At 41.8% G+C, this 25234-nt stretch overlaps 1 protein-coding gene across 13 annotated transcripts in view; it reads left to right on the top strand.

The window, feature by feature from the left end:
• PTK2 (protein tyrosine kinase 2) overlaps positions 1-25234 on the top strand; it is a 219306-nt gene that overhangs the window by 81344 nt on the left and 112728 nt on the right. For all 13 annotated transcript variants that reach the window (XM_051612464.1, XM_051612462.1, XM_051612463.1 and 10 more), the window contains 2 exons: positions 11547-11773; positions 24166-24332. In XM_051612464.1, the coding sequence (XP_051468424.1) occupies positions 11579-11773; positions 24166-24332 (362 nt within the window). In that variant the 5' untranslated portion in view covers positions 11547-11578. The remainder of the gene's footprint in view (positions 1-11546; positions 11774-24165; positions 24333-25234) is intronic.

Raw genomic sequence — 25234 nt, 5'->3', positions numbered from 1 at the left:
TCCATATGAGAACTTGAACTGTCTTTTCATGTCCATTCACGTGCCTGTTGTCCACACCTTTCTGAATTTGCTGCTAAGATCTGCCTCCACAATCTGCTGTCTACCTCCTGTTGACTGAAACTTACAGATCTTTTGACTGCAGCTCATAGAAGATTGTTTTAGGGTTCCATTTATCCATCATCAGGGATTTTGTAAATATCAATCGAGGTCTTGGCTAGAGTCCAAGCTTTTTTAGGTTCCCATTATGTGGCTGCTGCTCAGCCCTGTAGTCATTTTAGTTGCACTTCTATGGACTTTCTGGGAGTATTCAAGATGTGGTGGAAATTCCATTGAGTTTTCTACTCTGCCCTACCTTGGGGTTAAAGTAGAATAATAAACCACATTGTTTGTAGTGTGGAAGGTGTCACAAGAATATTCTGGTTTTGTGCAGAAATATGTATTTCAGGTGTATTAAAGCATATACACTTGCTGAAAGAGATTGTTTTCCTATTTTCTCTTTAGCTACTGTGAAGTACTTACTTTAAATTTAAGCATATTAAGAGCACAGATAACAATTATATAAAACTCTTTTACCTGAAAGTCATTGCAAAGGTGTTTTAATTACTGGATCCTTTTAGAAGAGATTGTGTTTTCTGGCCAAGTACAACTCAACTTGTAAAAAATCTGCATGTGTTTTTGCCCCTCAATATTTCTGAATGTTTTAATAGGGACTGTGGGAAGACTGGATTGGTAGCCCTGTGTGTGTTGTTGGCTTACAGGGTGTTTTGTTTGTGTTAACACCAACTTAATTTATTACCACCTGCTGTTGGTCAGATTGTTGTTCACAAGTTGCATCTTTAATCTGTGTGATGTGGTGGGGAATTGATTTATTGTTTCCAGAGATATAACTGAATAGAATAGAAATGCACTTAAAAATGCACTGTAAGGTAACAGTTTCATCTTCAGAGTCTTCTTCATGCCCACCCGTGACAAAAAGGTGCACAAAATTCTTGTGGAAATAGTAAATCCTGCTTACTTCATTTCTTCAGGTTTCCCCTGGTTTCTTAACCACGAAGGTGTTACACCAGTCATTCTTTGTGTCCTTTAATACTATTGCATGATGAGGGACAGCGTGCTGGTGGTTTTGGACCTAAATGAGTGATGAGAAATCTGTCATTATATTTGTGCTCTTTAGCTAGCTGCTGGGCTGTCAAAGAATGTGTGAAGACTGAATTTTACTACTGATTTTTTCCAGGGTAGAGGGGAGAGAAATACAGTGCCACACATCCCATGACTCAAATGGTCTTGAGATGTTCCTGCATGATTTCTTCCTCCATTTGAAGTGACAAAACCAATGCAGTTTAATTGTAACAAAACTTGCCTTGCTGTAGGGCATTGAACCCAGCTCTTCTGGGTTCCAATTAATTTTTCTACCACAGACCAATATCTTATCCTTTGAAGTACTAAGTTTCTCTTTTGGAGAACTTCATCGAAGGATGCCCTGAAGTAAATGTGTTTCAGCTGGTTAATACTGAGTTTGAGAACAGCTTTTTTTCCTTGTTGAAAAACTTGAGGAAATACGGACTCAGCTGGAAATAGAAAGTTCCAAGTTACAGTCTTTAATTCAGAAATTTTAACTTTTTTGATGGCTTGTATCTTGTACAAAAGTCAAATCTCTGGCTGATCTGACAAACATAATGGACATGGTTATAGAAAAAAATCTAAAATTTCTGAAATCAGTTGCTTGGTGAGCTGTTGTCTTCTGTCCTTATTTACTGCATGCTGAGGAAACCCCCATTCTGAACCCACTTTATACCCATATGAAGTTACATAAGTGACAACTTTCCCTTAAAATTGTGACTTCCTTATGTCTCAGTGCAATGTAAATGTTGACCCTCAGAACCTCTACTATATTAAACATTATTTTCTGTAATTAAACTCAAGGAAGGTTCAGTAATCCTATGTTAGTAGTTTGAAGGTAAAAAACTGAATGGCTTTGGTGAGGGCCAAGGGGGTTTCCTTGGATCATGCATGTCTTAAGAACCTTTCTGTATTGTGGGTTCTATTCAAAGGCCTAATGAAGCATTCACTGGAAAAACCCACAAGAGTCAGAAGCATAAACTCCATTGGTATTAAGAAGAAGAAAAACAGTGAATGCTCCGCCCAGTAGATACGGAGGACAGAAGCCCTTTGCTTTATGAGGAGAGCATGGGGACAAGGGACTATGTTCAAGGAAAAGTTTCAGCTGCAGTGAGATGGCAAGTGAAAGGGCAGAGGGCCTGAGTTTAGATTCAGCCCTACACAGCATGTCAAGAGGATCCACTGGTAGAGTATCCATGAGACTTACTCTGCTACAAAGCAATGCAGAATCATTAGCATTGACTCTAAAAGTCTGGAGAGGGCACTGATTGACTTCGAGTTGATTACATGTTTTAAATTGCCTTTTTTAAGGCTCTATTGAGTTGGACTTTTTAATAATAATCTTGAAGTAGAGCATGTCTCCTAGCTTGACTTCACTAGAGTGCTGAGACCTACTAGTCACCAGAGGCTTGGACTTGTGTCTATTTCATCATCATGTCAGTACATGAATGTTGGAGGTTACCAATGGGTTTCTTCTCAGGCATTATACCTTTGACTAATTTTGCTTGCTCTTCAGTGGATTGAGACTTTGAGAGAAATTAATGCCTGTAGAGAGAATGATGGCTGGTGTTTAACTTCTCAACCACAGCACAGTCTTGAGCTTTTGAGGAGCAAAGAGCTTTGATTCATAAGGGCATCAAAGGGAGTATCCCAGTTTACTCTGCTCTTCAGAATCTTATGTGAGGATGCAAGGAGACACTTGGCCATGCCCAGTTCCAACAACCCCAACTATAGAAATCACTGATTTTATTTTTGGGGTGTGATATGAGTGGAGATACACAAAATCTCTCAAAATCCCAAAAAGCTTGCAATTAGGGGGAGAATGATGATGGTCAGCTTACACTGAGCTGCCATTCAATCACTTTGTTCTTCATTTCTTCCTATATTCCAGAGACTTTCATTACTGGCTTTGGAAAACACTTGAGCCAGAATAGGTTTAAGTGGAATTGTTTACAGGTCACTGATTTCTGTAGTAGGCCATTGCCACACAGCACAGTCTGACTGTTGTCATGCTTTGTTCCTCTTGAGCACTTAAGTGCCTTTTATCTGATGTGTGCTGCTGGTTTTCAGGGAAAACAGGGATAACAAAACGTAAAAGGGCATCAAAACTTAGAAGCCTGTAAAGTTGAATCTTTTGAAATACAGGGCAGAGATGTTACAATCATGCAGTAATTAAAACTAGGAAAGGCAGGGTTAAAGTCAAATGGTAGCCAGACCCAGAAGTGTTAAGCTTTGAAGAATACCTTACTTTCTGTAACTGCCTCTAGTTCAGGCATTTCTAGTTCTTGCTTTCTGAGAAGCACACTTAATCACTAATCGTAATTTATATTTTGCTTTTGGTATTCTAGAAAGACAGAAAACACTGCTTCTCTTCTTCTGAACCTGTTTAGAAGAAGACCATGTGCTGTGTAGGGCCTCCATGGAGCAGTGTTTCAGTAAGCAGTATTGAAAGTGATGACAGAGTCATAAATTCATCAGGGTTGGATGGGACCTCTGAAGATCACCTCGTCCAACCCCCCTGCCAGAGCAGGATCCCTTACAGCAGATCACACAGGAACATGTCCAGATGGGTTTGGAATGTCTCCAGATGAGACTGCACAACCTCCCTGGGCAGCCCATCCCAGGGCTCTGTTACTCTCACGGTAAAGTTTTTCCTCATGTTTAACTTCAACCTCCTGTGCTTCAACTTGTGTTCATTGCCCCTTGTCCTGTCATTGCACTCTCTTGTTTTAGTGCTCATAGGTGAGGCTGCTGCCAACCAATGGTGCAAATTCAAAATAGAATTTTCCTTGAACCTTTATTTTAAAAATACAGAATTGTTACTTGTTCACTTCTGTGCTGCTTTTTTTTTTTTTTTTTTTTTTTAAGAAAACTGCATAATTTTGCTAGAGAAACTGAGAATATCAGCAACATAAAATGTAATGGGAGGTGGGTGTTACTTGGATTCCAGTGGTGCCAAGGGCCTACAGTGAAGGTTCAGTATGCTGTTGAGAAATTAAGCAAGTATCTAGCTAGATATATTGTTCTAATTAAAGCATATACAGACATTGATTGTCATGTATTCCCAGCACAACCTGATGTTTCCTCATATTTAATTTGTTAGATTAAATATAGAAAATTGTGCCAACTCCAAAGGGAATTGCTGGTAGTGCAGGTTATGCAATGTTAAAGAAAATTGGGTTAAACTGAGTGTTCAAGGTGTGTCAGGACTTAACCCAGTGGGATTCTTAATGAGAAGGATATGTACAGTTTCGAATGTCTCAGGATGGACAAGATTGCAAGACATCTTCATAAATTTGAATTGTTGAATGCATAATTCTGCTTGTCAGATTTGTTTCTCTCCATCCTAAGTGCTGCTGTTTCTGTAGCACTTAGCAAAAATTCGTAAGACAGCCTTCATCAGTAGCAGCTGTACATGGAATACACCCTTGTTTCAGTTTCTTTAGGTGTGATACATATATTTGTTAATTGATTTTTGCTGAGATCAGCTTGCCTTGTGCTTAACAGTCCCAGGCCTGTCACATTGCCCTGGTCCTGTGGTTCATGCTTGCTCTAAATTCCTCCTTCATGCTTGTATGTTTAATCTCCAAAACATTGGTATAATTAAAATAAATTTTCCCATGTTGGCAAGTTGCCTTGCTGAACTTGACTTTGGTCCGTATTATCTTTTCATGTTGTTTTCATGGTGGTATTCTATAATTTCTCCTTCTCTGGAGACTTTCAAGACCTGTCTGGATGCCTTTCTGAATGATCTGCCCTAGTTGGTGTGGGGCTTTTTTTGATGGTGTTTTTTGTTTGTTGGTTTGGTTTTGTGTTTTGTTTGTTTTGGTTTTGTTTATTGTTTGTGTTTGGGTTTTTTTTGTCCTGCTCTGGCAGGGGGGGTTGGACTTGATCTTTGGAGGCCCCTTTGAACTCCTGATATTCTGTGATTCTGTGATACTTAATTCTGTATTTCTGCTTTGATCTGTGTTGAGACATAGAGTTAGGAACTGTTTAGGCAATAAAGCTCCGAGGAGACCTCATAGTGGCCTTCCAGTGCCTGAAGGGCCTACAGGAAAGCTGGGGAGGGATTTTTTACACGGGCTTGAAGGGAGAGGACAAGGTAATGGATCATAACTGGAAGAGGGGAGTTTTAGGTTAGACATTAGGAGGAAATTATTCAGTTTGAGTATGGTGAGACACTGGAACAAGTTGCCCAGGTTGGTTGCATCCCTGGAGGTGTTCAAGGGCAGGTTGGATGGGGCTTGGAGCAACCTGGTCTGGTGGGAGGTGTCCCTGCCCATGCAGGGGGGTTGGAACTGGATGATCTCTAAGGTCCCTTCCAATACATACCATTCAATGATTCTATGAATATTCTCCAGGGAAAAGAAGTGTTCAGAGGAATCGCCAGTCTAAGGCTGTTCTTCTTGGTGTGTCAATTTATACTAAAATAATGACTCAGGTTTTAAATTGAGGCTGGCCAGGCTGCTTTGTACCTGGGGGCCTTGATCAGTGCTTTCTGACTGCAAATAAAATACTTAAAAAGATATATCTGGAGGAGCACGGAGAGAGTAATGTTCAGGAGGGATAAGAAAAGAGGTAGCAAGAGAAATAAATGCATTCTTGGCTGTACTCATAACAAATATTGCCAAGAAGGGTGAATATAGCTCAGAGATGTCTAAGGTGGAACAAAGAATTAGTGCTTTTTTTCTTTTGCTTTTGAACATCAGCATTAGCTGAAAGAAGGAGGACAAGAAAGATAAACTCAGTAGGAAACAAACAGGGACTTTGCAGTGTGACTTAGGGAAACAGCTACAATTACTGACTGTTTCTGAAAGCAAAAATGATAATAGGAAAAAAAACACCCATTCTCCTCGTCTCTTTCTATGTTTGTCCTTAATTTGAAATCACAAGCCCGATGGTTTTCTCAGTTTCATCTTCAAGTCTGTGTCCTCAAATGTGTAACAAGATGGTAGCATGAGGTAAATGCAGGAATGCATGTTGCACACTTGACCTGCTTGCTGCTGCTTTCCTGTGCATTTTCTGTGGTGCTGCTTTGACCACTGTGGTTTTTCCACCATTCCCTTCTCTCTGGGAATGGGACTGTTGTCATCATCAGGCACTCGAGGCGTGCAATGGTGCCACTTAACCATCAACATGTAGTCGAATGCACCGTGACTCTTTTTAGAGGAAAAATGTCTTTTAAGTGGTGTGAAGAAGGATTATAGGGAGTCATGCACTTTGTGTCCAACAGCAACCATTGGGACCAGATGTCATGATACATTATTTATATATATCTCTATATCCAGAGATGTCATACCAAAAGTCAGCAATGTGCTGACTCTTAACAGACTCCTGAAAATGCAAGCTTTGTCACGGGGAGCAGAGTTAAAATTGTACTTGACATCCTTACTTTCTGTGAGGTTGAGATAATCAAGTTAATATTTGCAAGGTGAGCTACAGCAGGATTTAATGCAAACTGTGAAAATTGATTGAGCTTGAAATTCATGTGGTGCTTACTGTCTGATGTCAGATGTGTTATGGATGTTTCTTAGGAATTCCGAGTGTGAAATCAATGTGGATTTGATGGATAGACCACTCAGTGGTTAAGGAATTGGCTGGATGGTTGCACCCGGAGAGTAGTGATCAACAGCTTAGTGTCCAGATGGAGACCAGTGACAAGTGGTGTTCCCCAGAGTTTGGTACTGGTGCTGTTTAACATCTTTGTTGATGACACGGACAGTGGGATCGAGTCCACCCTCAGCAAGTTTGCTGATGACACCAACCTGTGTCCTGTGCTCAACATGCTGGAGGGAAGGCAGGCCATCTAGTGGGACCTTGCCAGGCTTGAGAGGTGGGCCCATGCCAACTTTGGAGTTCCGTGTGCCCAAGTGCAAGGTCCTCACCATGGCTGGGGCTGTTCCAAGCACAAATACAGGCTGGGTGGGGAATGGATTGAGAACAGCCCTGAGAAGGATTTGGGGGTGTTGCAGCCAGCCATGTTCTGGGCCAGCAGGTCGAGGGACGGGTCCTGTCCCTCTACTCTGCATTTGTAAGACCCCACCTGGAGAACTGTGTCCAGTTGTGGAGCCCCCAACACAGAAAGGACATGGAGCTGCTAGAGCAAATCCAGAGGAGGACCATGAAGATGATCAGAGGGCTGGAGCAGCTCTGCTATGGAGACAGGCTGAGAGAGCAGGGACTGTTCAACCTGGAGAAGAAAAGCTTCTGGGGAGGCATTCTTGCAGCTTTTCAATACTTGAAGGGGGCCTATGAGAAAGACACAGACAAGATTTTTAGCTGGGCCTGTAGTCATAGGGCAAGGGGTGATGGTTGTAAACGGAAAGAGAGGAGATCTAGATTAAGTGTTAGGAAAAAAATGTTTACGGTGAGGGTGGTGAAACACTGGAACAGGTTGCCTAGAGAGGTGGTGAAAGCCAGGTCCCTGGAAACATCTAAGGCTCTGAGCAACCTGCTCTTGTTGAAGATGTCCCGGCTCACTGCAGGGGGCATTGGATTGGATGACCTTTAAAGGTCCCTTCCAACCCAAACCATTCTGTGATTCAAAACCAAATTGTGTAAAGCCAGAAAGGAGCACAAAAAGCTCTTTTGTCATTCACTTGAGAAGCTGTGGAGTGCAGTGTTGTTGGTTTTGTTTCAGCTTGGGGTTGTTTTTTTAAAGCTTTATCTTTAAATCTGAGTTAACTGTCTCCCAATATACTTTCCTAAACCTCAAGTACTCAGCCACAGTAGAGGAAATTCTCTGAACAATAAAAAGCATCAGTTTGGTAACAACTGCATTATCTTATCAGAGCCGGTAATTATCATCAGACCAGGTTTAGTTTGCTCTGTTCTGCTCCCCAAGGGTAGAGTAACTCTTTACAGTACTGAGAAACTTTTGTGAACTGTTTGGAGAACAGTAGTCTTTTACTCTTGGAAGCTGGGAGGGATAGCTGGCACACAACTTGACCTTGGACACCTCCAATGATGGGTCATCTAAAGCTGCTCTGGGCAGCGTATTCCAGTGTCTCACCACTTACCATAAAAAAAAATATATATATATGCCTTCCTTACAACTAGTCTAAATCTGCCCTCTTCTAGTTGGCTGTAGCTTATTTCTGCTCCACAGTAGCGTGCTACTTGTCTCTCTCATACCAAGAGGACTAAAGCTGCTCTTTTAAACTGAGATCTCTTAATGGCAAGTTTACAAACCAATCTGTTTTTAATTTCGAAGCACGCAAGTAAGCATCCTAGTCTTGTAATCTTGGCTGTCTGTGTATCTTCAAACAGCCAAGCCTATCTTGTCAAATAGTTGTTTAACTACCCTTGGGGTCAGGAGCAGCTCTGTTTTACTAAGTTTTGTCCTGGGGTGGAGTTTTACACTCACCTTTTAAACTGAAACCCAAGGGCTCTTAATAGGTCCGTACCCAGAGATGCAGCATGTGTTTCCATAGCTTGAGCTATCAGATTTATTGCTCTTTTGGAACCTCATCAAGTGGGATTTGGTAAAGAAGTTGTAACAAACGCAAAGGTGATCAAATTGTAAAGGAAAACTGCTTTCCTAGTTTTATGTAGGAAGTTATTTTACCTTTATAAACCTCTGACCCATAAACCCTTGTGAAAACAGAGAGTAGCCTGTGCCTTGTACAGTCAGTCCGATGTTTGATTCCACGTTTTCCCTTCCATGTGATGAATATGAAAACACTGCAGTAACATTTTGCCTGAAATTACGCTGTCTGCGGGCATTTCTGTGTGTAGGAGCTGATGTCTTTGTTGCTGTGCTGTTTGCTGCTCCCAAGGGATGTAGATTGTGTCTCAAGGGTGTGGTCAGACGTCTTCTGAATGCTTCTTTCTACGTTTCCCTGTAGCTTTTCTCGCTGTTAATATTAAAGAGGCTTTTTTTTGTAGTTCCCCGGAACTAAACAATTACTCTTGCTTTCATTTGTAGGGAGTTTTTCTGCCATTTTTGTGCATAAGCTGGAAATACAGCTCAGCATGTTTACTAGTGCCTCTGAGGCAGAGGTTGTTCTGGAGGAGGCAGAACATCATGCAGAAGTTAAGTAGCCCAAGCCTGAGCCTGAAAACTTCCTTCTCATTTCTAGCAGTTGCACTTTTGAAGGTCTTTGCATGAATTTGTCTGTGATGAATTTATCCTGAATGAAACTCACCAGAGCCCTGTGGACGTTTGGAGTTTCAGGATGGCTATTTTGGCATTACAGGAGAGGAGCCCTGCAGTTAGCAGCATGTGCAGTCATGTTGTCTTGGTGTTAGTCTGCCACAGGGGAGATTTTTATAACCTGGTTCAGCTTTCAAGTCAAGGTTTACATGAAAACAGCTCACAAGCTCCTTCAGTGAGGATAAGTCGAGAGTTGCTACGGGGTTCCTGGCATTTTCAGAGCTGTATCTGTTGGTGTAGGGTGGATAGGAGGAAAGGCTTTAAAGTGGGCATAAAGGTTGGCTTAATACATTTGTGTCGATTGCCAGAAAAGAGCCCAATAAAACAAGATACAATAGCTATAGTAGTGTCTTGAGTTTTTAGCGGCAGCAGGGGTATGGAGCTAAACTGGGGCTTGGCAGGTGGGGGAAGTCCCTCAAGGGTCAGGAACTGGGGGGAGGTGTAAGAGCAGTGTCCCCTTGGCTTGCTCTTCCCATCCTCCCTGAGGGCAGAACATCAGAGGCCTTTCGTCTGACCCAGTGCTGCCTACTTTTAAGTCCTTAACAGTTGTGTTGGATGAATGTAATTCAACCATTTATTTATTCGAGAGGTAAAGACATGCTGCAGAGATGGGCTGTTTGTTTCCCCTTTATCTTGTGGATCTGAATTAGGTAAACGCTTAAGATTGTGTTGTTAGACTTCCAGTCCTGTTTTAGCCTCTAGCAAATGATGTTATCTCCAGTCTGAAGATTTCAAGCCTGGATTCCTGTTAGCTGAGCTCACGGTGTGGTTTGACATTACTGGTGGACTGGTGTAATGGCCAGCTGCTGCTGGAGGGGAGTAGCCTGCCCTCCTGCCCCTGCCCACCGGCTGCTTCTGCCTCTCTTCTTCGGTGAAGATGTGAGCTACTTTCAGCCAGCGGTGGTACAAAACTAAGCCAAACTAAAAAAAAAACCCAACCCCCCCTTTTTTTTTTTTTTTTTTGCCCCTCCTTTTCCCCCTGATAGTTTTGTGAAGCGGGTGTCAGGGAGGTCAGCAGAGCATCCTGGTGGGGGCAGTTGGTGGCTGAAGCTGTGTTGAGGTGCAGCCAGGTGGTCTTGGAGCTCAGCTGGAAGCCTGATCACTCTCTTTTGCCTCGCAGTGAAGTAAACTAAGGTTCAGGGCGTTCAGTAGCAGTACTGAAGCAGTTTCACTCTCCTCCACCCCCCTTTTGCAGGCCAGCTTTTACTACCAGAAAGATGTTTGCAGTACTATGCCAAAAAGATCAAGTCTTATTTTATTTTTAACATCTCCAGATTTCCAAAACTTCCTCCCCCTCCGTGGCTGCTCGCTGTGAGGGGGAAGTACAGAAAGCTTGGTGCACTTGTCCAAGCCCTGGAGCAAAGCCCTGCAGTTCTTTGCTCTTTCCAGCCAGGAGACTGGAGTGATACTTGAGACTGTCAGGCAAGGGAGGAGATACTTGCTCTTTTTCTCTTGTACTGCATTGATTTTTCAGACACCATCTGCTTGTGGCTGACTAATTTGCAGCAGTAGCCAAGAGGCAATTTTTTCCTTCCTTCTTTGAGATGCAGACTCATACTGTGGTCCATGCCTTTTGACACCAGACTTGGAAATCACTTAGAAAACTGGCTGGTCGATGATAAAACTTGGCTGCTTATTTAGTAGTTGATGAGAGGAGGGACTCTGGTGTTCTTAATGGCTCCTCTGTGAATAATGCATTTAACTCTAGATGGTTTTGGGTCACATTGTTGTCCTGAAAGAATAACTGACAACAATATTAGTACCCAGGATAGCATGAAGCAAGGGATGTGACAGTGTCTTAGCCTTGAACAGGAGAGGCTGATGTTGGTGTGCAGCTTCCTACTGGAGAGCCTCCAGTTTAGCAATTGGCCTGTAAGGGATTCCTTATGCTGATTTTCAGAGGCCTGTTGCAAGACCAAGCTTGGGAAGTTTTAGGGATGGGAAGTACTGTTAAAACTGGAAGGAGCTATTTAGTCTTGAAGGTTTTGGCAGGGGCCAAGTCACTGAGGAACAAAAGGAAGAAGTCTTGCTAAAGATACCGCTTTTCTTAATGATGGTGTTGTTCCAACTGGGATCACTTGTTCCAGGGGGCTTGCAGTATGTCGGGGTAGGTCTTTTATGTTTGTAGATGTATAATTGTTTGGGGGTGGGACTCCAGAAAAGTCAAATAAGTGTCCTTTAAAAATGTGGATTGCAGGTAAGTGCTTTGTATTAATTGATTTAAGATGCAGTTATAACCAACTTCAATGAACCGTTTGTTTCCCTTTCCTAGAATATGACAGATACCTAGCATCCAGCAAAACCATGGCAGCAGCTTACCTTGATCCCAACTTGAATCATACACCAAGTTCAAGTGCAAAGACACACCTCAGTACTGGGATGGAACGTTCCCCAGGGGCCATGGAACGAGTCTTAAAGGTTTTTCACTACTTTGAAAACAGCAGCGAACCGACCACGTGGGCCAGCATTATCCGGCACGGCGATGCTACCGATGTCCGAGTAAGTCTGGTTTTAGCATCCTCCTGCCATCTTTAGGTTAAGTGGTAACTTGGTGCTCAAAAAAAAACCAGGGAAGTGAAAGTCTGGAAGTGAACAAGCACGTAAGTTTTGTGGTTTGTTTTTAAGGAATCTTCGCCTGTTGTGAATTGTGAGCAACTTCAGAAAATGCTTTAAGTGGTACCAGCTTCCCTTGAGAACAGAAAAACCTGATGTATGCTTGTGTGTTATCTTAGAGAGATGAGGACTCTTCCCAGTCTTGCAGAATAGAAGCTTGACCTTTAGAATAGTGGTTATCAGCCTAGATACCACTTCTGATGTCTGTCAGTTGACATACCACTTCCTACTCCCCAAAAGCCTGTTTTGACACCTCATGATGAGACAAGAGCTGGGATGAAGGTGACATTAAATGACAATTTTAATGTTTTTAAAAAGCAAGACATTTTTTAACATGTTTAAAATGTTTAAATGTAGTGTGTACTTGACTTTAAAAAACAAACTAAGCAAGTCATTTGGAAGCTCATTCCCCCACAGTGTGGGAAAATTGAACTGAAGAGTCCTTTCTCCATCCAGGAAGTTCCTTTGTTGCCCCCTTTCCCCAGTAGTCACTTGCTGCTTGTATTAATACAGTGTTGTCCTTTTGTTAGTCTGTGCAGAAAACCCCAAAGATTGCATTTTTTTTTAAGAATAACTTCAAGAATCTATAATCTTGGAGGTATGTGGAAATGTTCTGTGTGCATGAAAAGCCAGTGTTTATTCTGAAATGTATGTTCTTTCTAATGCTGAGACTTTTACTTAGCATTTGCTATGCCTATTCTTTCAATTTTGAGGTGTTGTAATATTTAAACTAAAAGGAAGCTCAATGTAACATGTCAAATGCCTTCAAAACTTTGTGGTTTGCTTGTTTTTTAATTATCCTCCAAGAGCAGAATCTTGCATGGTGGTAGGTGGTGTGTGGGGTTGTTTTCTTCTGTAAAGTTCTTAGTGGAGAAGCAGGTTCCCATCTGCTCCTGCCTTCCAACATGTGTTTTCTCTGCGCAGTCCTTCAAATTCCAGTAAGATGTCAGGATTCTGCTGAAGGGAGAGACTTGTCAAAAGTTAAGGACCTGTTATCTCCTTCTGCCCACTATTAAATTTCCATTGTGCAAGATAAAACTAAATAAAAAAGACTATGAAGAGTTTGGAATGTTTTATGTTCCTTTCCTACTGTTTATTTTCGAGCAGGGCTGTGGATGAAAACACTGAACAGCATTCCTAAGTGGAGCAGAGCTTGTGACAGTGAGCACAGACCTGTGAAATTCAGGGATTTGCATTGGTGATGATAGGAAAATTTGTCTCTCATCAATTGAATAAGTTCCTATCTTGTGTTTTGAGATAACTTGGTGAACAGACAGATTAGGGGTACAACAATGGGAATCATTATCATCAAGATTATTAAATAATTCTACACAGAATAGGGTTTTGTAGGTGCCACTTGAAACATCTTTGCTCCCTGGCTTAACTGTAGTGGTTTGATAGTACCTAATGTTATTGATTCATTTCATGAAGTGTATTGTTTGGTACAAGAGAAGAGAAACTCTCAATATGTATTTAACCTTACAAGCTTCTACTATGAAGAAATGTCAAGGGTTCTTTGTATGGGTAATTGAAATGGAGGTTGTCTTTCCAAAGGAGAAACTGGAAAAACAAAAGCAGAGATTACATCTGTGGTTTCTCCAGCTCAGAAATACCTGTGGTTATGGGCTTTAAGGATCCAAAACTTACACTCCCTGTAAGAAGTGCTGAGTTCAGTTTACAGAGTTACATATCCTTGTTCTAAGAAAAAATGTGTCATTTTTTTGTAAAAGCTGGATCAAAAGAGCAGGCAAGTAACAGCTACTTAAGGCTTTCCTTAGTTTTGAGTCCTTATATGCACATTTAATTGGGTGGTTGTTTCTAAAAGCAATGGGATTTCTGTTTTGTTCTCCTTTCCTGATAAAGAAGAATGTGATGAGTTGCTGTTAAACTTAATTCTTCTACAGTTTGGTTCATTTTTGTTTTGTGCAGCTGGAAGAGTGGCTGTTGGATGTGCAGGTACTCCGCAGTAAAGATCTAGCACGGATGTATTTCCATGTCCTGACACTTATTTTAGAAACAGTAAACCCTGGTTGGAGTACAAGTCTACATTCCATTGGAATGACTGTTGTTTGACCAAGCTGAATGATTGAAGATTAAAATAGCCTTTAAGGATTTTATCCCTTAGCTTTGCCCCGTCTCCCTCCCACCCCTCCTTTTATGGAGGAGAAGGTCTTCAACAGAGTTTCCATTTCTTACAAATTACAAACTGGGAAGGAGTTTGGTTTGGCCTTTTGGCTCATTTCCAAGGAGCTCTATAAGAATATTGAGAGGTGAATACCTTTGAGACAGCTCTGCAATTAGAAGGAAGAAAGGTTTTTTCAGGACTACTCCCTGGTTAGCACAGCTTCTGGGATGAGAGCCGAGGAACTTTTCCAGTATTCAAAGGAAATCAGACTTAGTCTGAAGGCCCCAGAAGAGCCAATTAAAGTTATTTCTGCTGGTAAAGTGGAGGACTTTTTGAAATGTAACAACACCGAGGGAAAGGAAAGAGTCGTTGGACACTGGTGGAGTCACCATCCCTGGAAGTGTTTAGAAGAAATAGAGATGTGGTGCTTAGGGACATGATTTAAGCACTGAACAGGTAGATTAGGTTATGGTTGGTGGACTTAGAATATGGTTGGGCTTGATGATCTTCAAGGTCCTTTCCAACCAGGACGATTCTGTGGATTTTCTTTACTGATTTGTGACTTCTAACTGATTCTCTTTCCAACAAAGTCAAGTTTGCCTTTGTCAATGGAAAGGATGTGTTTGACAGTCAAAAAGTGAGGAAAGGCCCTTTTCTCTTTAAAAAATACAGTAATCTTTTATGACTTCCTAAGAGTAGAAACACAGTGCTGTAGTTGTATACATTATACACAGATCTTTCATTAAAAAGCTCACATTGCTAATTAAGCTCAGATGAACAGAACTTAGTTTTCTGTAAGAGTCTCACAAGTGGCTAGACTAAAGGTATGATTTCCTTGCTATTTGACTTGAAATGTCTTTGACCATGACAACAATGTGGCTATATGTAGACTTTACTTCTGGCTGAGGACCTCTGTTTATTCTGGATAGATTTAGTCCCTCAAAGACAGCTGTTTCCTTTGAGGGATGAGTTGGTTTTCTGCAAAGGATTCAAGGGCAGCTTTTCAATTCTTGGAAATGCTTTCTTGGATTTCAAAGACCTGGCGTGCTCCCTCTAGCCCTTTTTTCCTTGGTGTAATACTAAAGACATGCCTCAGTTTCAAAATTTAAAGAAAAAAAAGGCTTTTATAATGTGCAAACAGTGGTCTCCTTCTGTGCAATGGTCCATAGCCAGCATTTGCCAGAGAAAGAAAAGCTGTTTATCTTCCCTGTTTATCTTGGTATGTCTTCATTTGGTTGTGCTGTCTACGTGCATATTCACAAGAGAGTTTTCCAGGGCTTTGGGATTGGAGAGGATGCAGGGCATGCTCTGCCCTGTCCACAGCCTCAGGTGTGGCATGCAAGTAGATGGGTGTTGCTGAGATGGAATTTCTTTGGTCTCAAGTGCACCCTGAAAGTAAACATTGCCACCACATCTTGATCAGCGGGTTCAAGTAAATCCCCTTTCTTTTTTCAGAAGATGTGGTTGAAGCAGAATTGTAACTACATTTGATAGAGAAATGAATGTTCTGCATTTAGCAGATTGAGGGGGAAGGGAAGGGTTGGATTTTTCAGAAATCGGACCTTTGGAAACCTTGTGTGAGCCCTTACAGCTGGCTTTCCTTGAAGTGCAGTTCTTCTCTGTGGTCTGCATTCCCACCCCAGAGGTGCCCAGCTCGCACCTTCTTTTAAATGTCCTGCTCGGAAAGCTCAGTCTTGAGTCTCGAGAAGTAGTTCTGAGAAGCAAAGGTGGCATCATTTTTATGGAAATAACAACCAGAAAGCTCAACCAGGCCATTGCCAGACAGGCACCTAAATTTTTATACAGGTTTGTTTTCTTTTGGTTTTGTAAGACTGGCTGACGAAAACATAAACTGGTTAGAGGTGCATTAAAATTTGTAGCTGTCAGCTTTGTCCTTATTTCTGCAGCTAGAGACAAGCACAGTTAGAAGTCTTCCATAAATAAAGACACAGTATCCAGGGCTCTCTTAGCCTATTCATCATTCAGATGTCTTTTTCTCCCTTTTTTAATGTAGCATTGATGTAATTTATTTCTTGGGACAGCAGTACCACCTGGAAATGTCGGCTTCTTTAGTATGGATAGAATAAGAACTCAGAAAGCTGAACAAAAAAAGAACATTGTTAGCTAAGGATAAGGACCCAACTCAATGGGCTCAAAAAGTTTGAAGTCAAGAGGAGTGTCTTGCCTGTGTCCCATCCCTACAGCAGGGAAAAAGACCGCAGGAAATTAATCGGTTTCCCTGTCCATCTGCAGAATCTTATTTTTCACAGGTAGAAGGCATGGGTGCAGGGTTGGAAGACTCTGTATTCCAGCTAAGTTTCCCATTTTGAGCTTTTCAGAAGGACTGAAGTACATTTTATAGAATCATAGAATGGCTTGGGTTGGAAGGGACCTTAAAGATCATCTAGTTCCAACTCCCCTGCCATGGGCAGGGACATCTCCCACCAGACCAGGTTGCTCCAAGCCCCATCCAACCTGCCCTTCAACACTTCCAGGGATGGGGCTTCCACAACTTCCCTCGGCAACCTGTGCCAGTGTCTCACGACCCTCACACTGAAGAATTTTCTCCTAATGTCTTGCCTGAATCTACCCTCTTCCAGCTTGGCAGGCACATCACTAAAGCACTTTTATTAAAACACTTTACTGTGTTTGTTTGCTTTTTGCCTGTATGAGTCTCTCCTTCTATTCATATCCGATTTTTATCTTCCTAAATAATTTGTGATTTGCATTTATTGGTCCATCTTCCAGTGCCTGTTTCACTCTGGTTTGGCTACCTGTTTGTGCAGCATTGCCATTGCTTCCAGGTTTGTCTGCATTAGGCTCCTGAGTATTTTGCCAGTACTTCTGCACTATGTGCTCTTGCTGTATTTTATGCAGTAATAGAGATCTGGATATTTTACTGAAGAGGCAGTTTGTGGTGGAGGAATGGAAAGGGTGCAAAGGTCTACAACTCAGATGAGATCCTAGTTAGATGAGCACTTCTTCTGGCAGCAGTGCCAGCAGTGCCAGCATCCTTCTCACTGTTTGTTTACTCATGCTACCATCCTAGCTGTGCTGGCATAGCTGTTGGAAACAGCCACAAAGTAAAGTAAACGGTTGTTTTAATGTTGTTTTTAGTCCAGGTCAGTTCTGCAGTCTTGTTTTTCTGCTCCCTTGGACACAATGGAGAAAGCAGAAGGAAGAGAGGCAATGCCTGCTCCCCCTGGCACTGCTCAGGTCTGCAGTGTAACCCACACCACCAGTGAACAGGCTGTCAAAGCCTTATTTACAAACACCCCTCATCACCCCCTGCAGCATTCCTTGTTATCCAAACACTTCTCAGAGATACTGCCTGTCTTGAAAAAGGGGAAGAGGCTTGTCAGTCTAACCCTGAGTCACTGAGAAAACTAACCTCTAGCCACAATTCCACCCATTCATCTTCATCTCTGTCCTTCAAATCTTCTCAGATGCCCTTGATTGCGTCTTGATTCCTCCTAAACCAAGGAGGTAGCTTGGAGAGTTACAAGGGATTTGGCATTTGGGCTGTTCTACTCTATCCACTACTATCTGTCAAGGAGAATGCAAGTGTATTATACAGGATTTTTTTGTTTATTTATTTGGTTTCTCTTTTAAAATAGATTCTTATGATAATATAGTAAGCGGGTAGCAGTGGTCCCTCAAAGTTCTTTCACATTCAGTGGAAAGAGCCTGTGTACACTGGCAGGGCTCAAAACCATGCCATGTAAGTATTTTTGGAGTTGTAGCAATCTGCTGCATACAGCAATGGCTACATATCCAAATTGATTTCTACCTGTACACAGTGATATACATGCTTTGAAGCAGTGGAACAGTCTGATGTATAGAAGCAGACTGGAGCTCAGTGTTTTCTAACATCAGTTAGATACATGTAGAAATAAATAAGTAAATGAATAGTAAAAGAACTAGAAAATAGGTAGCATTTACTTCCCCCTGCTCCCTTTTCTCTTCTGCATGCCTACATGCAGTGTAACAGATGACAAGGCACAGTTGTGTTGTTGGGTGATATGTACCTCTCTTCTGCAAACTTGAAAAAAGTGCCAAGAACTCACAATTACAGACCTGCAAAGGAAGCAGTGTAAAAATGAAAGGTAGATGATACTGTCATGTTGAGACTAATTGTAAAAGACAGAAATACCCTTGGTCTGTAGGGTGTGTGTTTTTGTGCAAAATACTCCTCGTATCTTTGGATGAGACACACAGGCAAAATAACATTTTAAGAACAATGTAAATAGCCCTTAGACATTTTTCTGAAAACAGCTAGATTTACAGGTGGCTTCAAGTCAGAGAGTGCCTCAGATTGGGAGGGACCCCTAAGGATCATTGAGTCCAACTCCCTGCTCCTCACAGAACTGCCTAAAATTAAACAGTATCACCAAGAGCATCATCCAGACACACCTTGAACTCTGACAGGCTTGGTGCTGTGACCACTTCCCTGGGGAGCCTGTTCCAGTGCCTGACTACCTCCTCAGTGAAGAACCTTTTCCTGATGTTCAGTCTGAACTTTGCCTGATGCAGTTTCATTCCATTTTCTCGTGTCCTGCTGCTGCTGGTCACCAGAGAGAGGAGATCAACCTGTCCCACTTGAGTCAAGACCACATTCTGCGTTAGAGTTTAGCCATACAGAACTGGATCCAGGGAAGCCCCTGGACTTCCCAAGTGCAACGGAGGATAGGGGATAGTGAGCTCTGCATGTTAAGCTTCTGGAAAACTAGATGTCAACATTTGTATTACTGTTAGCTTATTTGGGAGGCTACACCAGTATGCAGTAGGATCAGAAGGTTGCTGATTCAGCCGAGGAGACTGGAAAGCCCAGCTCTGTTTGTCAGTGCTGTCAGCATGTGCTGGGAAGTTCCCTGTGGAGTGGTGTGTGGATGTGGAGAGGCACTTTGGATGACTGATCTGGATATGTCTTAAGTGTGAAAGATGCTGAGGCACTTCTGTGGATGTGTTGCTTGACTTGTTGTTTCTGGGCTTGCATGGTGACAAAATCCTAGGCACTAGAAGAACATGTTTACAAGGTATATTTTCAATATCTCCTAGCTGCTGGGCTGCTGCAGCAGAGTTTCTGTTCAGCTGGATCAGTTCCCCCCTGTAGTTTATTATGTGTGGTGTGTCATCATGTTTGCTGGTTCAGTGCAGGGCGAGAAAGTATCACGATAATAAGAAAGAGTGATGTGGGCTTTGCTCTTTGAATGGCAGACATATTGACACTGGAGGACAAACCTGCATTTTGGTGTTGGTGAGGACATTCCTGTATGGAAATTGTAGAATTTGCATCAGAGCTTTTTTAGTTTACTTTGGTCCAGCTTTTAATTTAAGCTCCCCATGTTAATCTCTCATCAGGAGTTATAATACATGCAATATAAATAGCATTTGACATATTTGAAGTGCTTCACAAACATTAACACCGTGTCCCTGTGTTGGAGGTGCTACTTAAAAGACTTTTTTCTAGTGCAAGACACTTTATCCTTCCTACTAAGTCAGGAAATTAGGTTTGTAGTCACACTGGGATTATATTATTCCAACTTCAATTTATTTCTAGTAGTTCATCAGCCTTTTTAATTTACAAGTAAGCAATTAATTTTCACTCGTTTACAGAAGCACAAGGTATTATTGATACATACTGGGAGAGCCTAGGGTATCCTGTGCCTTTTGGCCTTTCTCTGGCCTGTTTTGATTTTTCAGCAGCCTTCTAAATGCATTGTATTATAAATTATATTTTTTGACACATTCTCCTAATTTAGGACAAATATGAATCTGTTTTTCAAATTAGCTGTGTTGAATATCTGTGGGTTTTTAAGACAAATTAGTAAAAATTAGTGTCATCCTGTTTTCTAGCTATTGAAAAAGCTTTTTTTTTCTTCTCTCTGGGTTAAAGGAAGGACAGGGTGAGTTATCACTTGCCTATTATTGATAGGAAATTCCTCTGAGGGCTTTCCATTTTCTTTTGCTCAGCTGTACTAGCCGATTTTATGTTTGGGATGTTAGCTCTGGTAACCTAGTTGGAGTTAATGTGATTCCAGTAAACAACATTCAACTGGCATTTGATTGTGTGACTTCCTTACAGTTGTAGGGTATTTATGCAAATGAAAACAGATGCAGGAAAACTCTTGAGTATTTCTAGCTATGATTGAGTTTGTAAATTATTAATCCAGATTAAAACTTCCAGATTAAAACCTATTCTTTTTTCCACTCAATAATGTATTTGAGGAGCTTCCTGAGCTCTAAAAGGCTGGTTGGAGTAGGGTCTGGAGACATTTCAGATGTTTTTGGCTGTGCCACAGTAAAAAGATTGTCCTGACATATCTCAGCAGGATGTCTTAGTCACTATTGTGCAGTGGTTAAGCAGTTAAATTGTTTGTCTGGAAACTTCTGATTAAGCATTCTGGTCACTGCCATGAGGAACATCAGGCATGCTTCTGGCAACGCTCCTCACGTTGCAACCCTAAAAGACAGAGAAGCTGTCAGCCGTCCTGGAGTGATGGCCATGGCTTTGTTTGGCACTCCAAGCAGCCCCACCAGGTCTGTGCAGGCTGCCCAGAACCCGAGGAGGCTCTGTGTGTTGTTTACTACCTGATCAGAGTTAAATACAGGGACTCTGTTATGGCTGCAGTGTCAGTGCAGCAGCTCTAGGAGATATATCTTGTGCTGTTTGGAAGTAGCAGCTGGATAAAACAAACCCTGTGGTGCTGTTGGGAGTGTAGGATGCTGTTTGTATGCTGAGCTTCTCCTGGTGTGAGTTGTGGTGCTGACTGATCCAGGCTCTTGTGGTGCTGCTTTATGTTGGTTGGAGGTATGGCTCTATAGGTTTAAATTTCAGCTTCTCTGCTTTATTAATAAAAAAGTAAATGAGCAAACAGAAGTTTTACTTTGGAGTCTTCCCCTGCCTATCAGCCATTTTGAGTGTCTTCATCATCACATTGCCTTATTTCTCTAGGTGTTGATTCTGGCTTCTGCAGTGAGCTCTCTGGCATTCCAAAACAAGAAAGAAGTGAAGCCACTTGTGTTTGTTTTGTGTAAAGCATCAGTGCTTCCTTTCTGGGCATACCTAAGTTTTTAGCATGTGTTTTCCAACACTTGCACTTGACCTCCTTTGCACCAGTGCTGCTATCTCCTTAATGTTTATGCTGAAGTTGCCTTTTTCCTGAGTTGCAGTATATGTTAATTGTTGTTTATTGTTTCCTTGGCATGGTACCAAGTACCTGTCCAGAAGAGAGGAGGTACCCTTCCTAAATAAGTTAGAAAATACATTTCCTTTTTTTATTAGCCATTACTTTTAGTTCTGTGATAGGTGTAGAATTGATTGATGGCATAAAAGGGATAGAGGCTTAAAAATCTCAATTTCTTTTGTTGGAAGTTAAGACATCTGACTTCTTTAGTCCTTTTGAAATCCCAACTTGAAAATCAGAGAGGTTCTGAGATGTCTGACTTAATTCTTTCCTGACTAAATTCCTTACTGATGGTTTCAGCTGCCTTATGCATCAGTATTCTTGGTGGTTCAGGCAATTTTGCCTTATTTTTTCTTTCCAAAGCCATTTCTTACCACAGCAAGACTAACTGCCTTTTAAGAACACATGCCCCCTTTCGTTATCAGCTGACATCGTCAGAGGCAGGGGAAGGGGTGGATTTCCAAAACCAAACCCTGCATGTTACATACTCTTATTTATTCAGGGTGCAGAAAGTGATGAGAAGGAGTGAATCGCTTCTGTTTGCATGCATATAGAAAAGCTGGCAGTGTTCCCTTTAGAGGAGAGCACGCCTGCCAAAATACTAAGCTTTACTAAGCAGAGATTATCCTTTGGGTGAGGAAGAGGTTAAATGTGCCTCTGTCACTTCTGAGAGTACTTGGTGGTTGCTGTGTGTTTCCTGGGATACAGTCAACTGTTCCCCTTGGCTGTATTTGATAAAAAGACCTTTAAATACAGGCAAGAAAGAAACTTAACCAGTCTTTGTACACTGTGGTCAGTACATTTAATTCAGGTTGAAAAGTGTTCACTGACCGCGTAATAGATCTTTGGAACTTGCTGGGGAAGGCTGCAAAAAAGGTAACTGCTTTCAGAGGAGGCAGGATGAGTAACTTGAAGAGTTTCATTGAAGACTGATGAATGGCAGGAACAATGCTTGGCTCAGGAAATCCACTTGGATAAAAATAGAGGCTGGGAGAGCACTCAGAGGGAGTGTCATGTGTGCTTGCCTGGTGTTGCCTCTTCCCCCGGCATCCATCTGTGGCCACTGTGGTTCTTCTTTCAGTTGTTTCACCAACTTATTACAGGGAGGTTACATCAGACTTTTGTCCCAGCAGCTTAGGCACCTTCTGGCTGCCAGGACTCAGCTGTTGCTGGTTAGTCTATGTGATGCTGCCAGCTGGTAGTGCCACTTGAAAACTTGTTTGCCAGGGGTTTTTGAGGTCTCTTACCTCCCACATGATACAGTCCTCTACAAGCATCTTTCATGCTTTGCTGTTTGTGCCAGTCTTCCTTCAAGTGCAGGGCTTGTCATCCACTTAGAAGTGGATGTCCAGCTTCTGGGCATTGAAGAAGACAAGGGTGTTGGGAGGCACTACTGGTACTGAAGGGACTGATGCTCCCAAGGATGTTCATTATGCTGCTATTGGAGACTTTTTCTGACTCAGATCCCATGAACTTCATCAACACAGCTTGGGTTGCCTTCTTGCAGGCTTGAAATAATTTAATTTTTTTACGTTTCACCGTGCACTGTGTTGCTTCTGGAAGATTATTTAAAGGTTGGAGTTTGATCAGATGGTGTGAGCTGATGTAGCAGCTCGCTGTCACCTCACCAAAAGCATGATTCCACGCCTGCATGTGCCATCTTCCCCCTCTATTCAGATTTAGGGCTTCCTTAATTGTCTTTTGCAGTTAGTTTTCTGCTTGCTTAGTTTGCAGAATCAGAGTCTTAAATCCTTTAGGATATGAAATCACAACTTTTGGGAAATAGTGTCATCCTGTAAAAAAAACCCTTTGCCTGGCTCGCTCCAGCAGCCCACCTCTGGCTCCTGTAGTTCTTACCACTGACTACAAAGTTGGTGTTTGCTGAAGTTCTGAGCGAGAATCAGCAGCTTGTGCAGCTCTATGTGTAGGTGTATGTATGTATATATAAGTCACACATGACTTATTTTCAAACCTTTAAATGGTCAGAAGCAAAGGACTGTGGATTCTTGGGAGAAGTGTCTGGGAGCAGTGATAGCCCATGGTCCTGCTGGGCTCTAAACTCTACCGTGGCAGGGATCTGCCTTATTGCCAAGAGACAAGCCCTACCTTCTATCGGGTTGTGAGGGAGCAGTTCTGACCTCCTGCTGACTTTCTAATCTGGATAAAAGCAGGACAGCCTGGCATGCTGCACCTGAAAGGCTGCTGATCCACCATCTACCAACAAATTTGAATTTTAGTTAACAGTGTGTTAGACTTCTCTACAGTTTGAGATGGAAGGGAAACTGCAATCTGTTACTGTTTTTTAAAGGTTCCTTTCCTGGGGAAGAGATCCTCCAAAGCTGAAATTTACCTCAGGTCAAACAAGCAGAATGTTTGTTTTGTTTGACAATCTTCCAAAATATTTGTCTCTTGCCTCATTTTATAAGGGATCTGTGCTGAATCTGAGGAGAAAATGCGTGGGAGGAAGAGGGGAAAAAGGGAACCAAGGGGCTGTGATGTGACCTACCAAATCCTGGCTGCTAGGGCACTAAGTGGGATGAAAATCTAAGATGATTTTCCAGTTGTAGATGGGTAGTGACTTTTAAAAGCTGCTGGTGGGATGCTTGGTTTGTTTTTTGTTGGTTTGTTTTTTATTAAATACATCTTGCTTTCATCCAGAAATCTGCTTTTTGTATTTTGGCTTTAATGTTGTTCTGTTTTACATAGAGGAAATACTGGCTTAATGTATTTACTGATGTTTTGTGAAGCCTTACTGGTGAAACTGAAGAAATGGTAAATGTTTGTCAGAAACAGGTTACAGTGAACATATTTAATGTTCTTAGCAAAGATGATAGCTGATATATTGCTTATTATTTTGTATAGGACATAATATTGTTACATTTTCAAGCTTTACTGTAGAATGTTTGGAAAATATATACTGCTTTTTTACGGCTTGTAAGGTGTGTGTGTGTGTTTCTCTGTTTTAGGGCATAATTCAGAAGATTGTGGACAGTCACAAAGTGAAAAATGTGGCCTGCTATGGGTTACGGCTCAGTCATCTGCAGTCTGAGGAGGTTCACTGGCTACACCTGGACATGGGGGTGTCCAATGTGAGAGAGAAATTTGAACTAGCCCACCCTCCAGAAGAATGGAAGTAAGAGCACAAATCTGTTGTCATAAAAAAATGACTCTATCATTTGCAATATTAAGAAAGATCCTTACGTGGGGGGGAGAAACCCAAACCAACCAAAGACATTTTTCGCAGAGAGCTGGAAGTGGTGTTTTGTTTGAGGTTTTCTTTGTTTTTGTAAGGGGTTTCCTGCAAACTGAAGAGAACAGATACAGGATTTAGAGGAGGCATAAAGTAGGAACAAAAATTTCCTAGTCGTTTGTCCTGAAAATCTGCAAAACTGCTGGTTTACCTAGTGAACTGACCCCATCTCAGGTACTGTCATTAAAATTTTAGAAGAACCCCATTCCTATCTGTGGTGTAAGCACAGCTTTGAAAATGTAAAGGGATAAAAATTGTTATTGAGATGAAAACAAAAAATATTGTTAAATACTGGTTGCATTTATATAAAGTCTAAGTGGGAAAAATATAATTTGAAGAGTGAAATGCAGTGAAAAGATCAGTTTATCCCTCTGCAGTTGTAAAAGTATTTATTGTGTATTTAAAAAGTATTTATTGAGGCCCAGAGTGATGAGTGACATCTGCCTGTCTTCTAACTTGGATCTTCTTCAGTTATAGGAGGAGCAGTGAACAACAGAAAAGCAACTGCAGAACTTGTTGGTTTTATTTCATAGCCTAGTTCCTTTGCTAAGATATTTTCATCAACCCAGGTAGCTGATGAAAAGAAGTGGGATGACCTGTGCTCTGCTGAAGGTTGAGCAGAGTCAGCAGATGGTGCATGCTCAGGAGGATGCAGGCTGGAGTGGAAGAAGGGAAAAATTGTCCACATTCCTGGTGGAAAGACAAGAGGAAACTATAATTTGGGGAAAGACACAATAGTCTGCTGGGAAGATGGGGAGTTTTAAAAAACAGTTCAACCAAGTACA

The sequence above is a fragment of the Apus apus genome, chromosome 2, assembly GCF_020740795.1.
Source record: "Apus apus isolate bApuApu2 chromosome 2, bApuApu2.pri.cur, whole genome shotgun sequence".
NCBI classification, from domain to species: Eukaryota; Metazoa; Chordata; class Aves; order Apodiformes; family Apodidae; genus Apus; species Apus apus.
The sequence above is the reverse complement of the archived record's forward strand: the minus strand, read 5'-3'. Positions and strand labels throughout refer to the sequence as shown.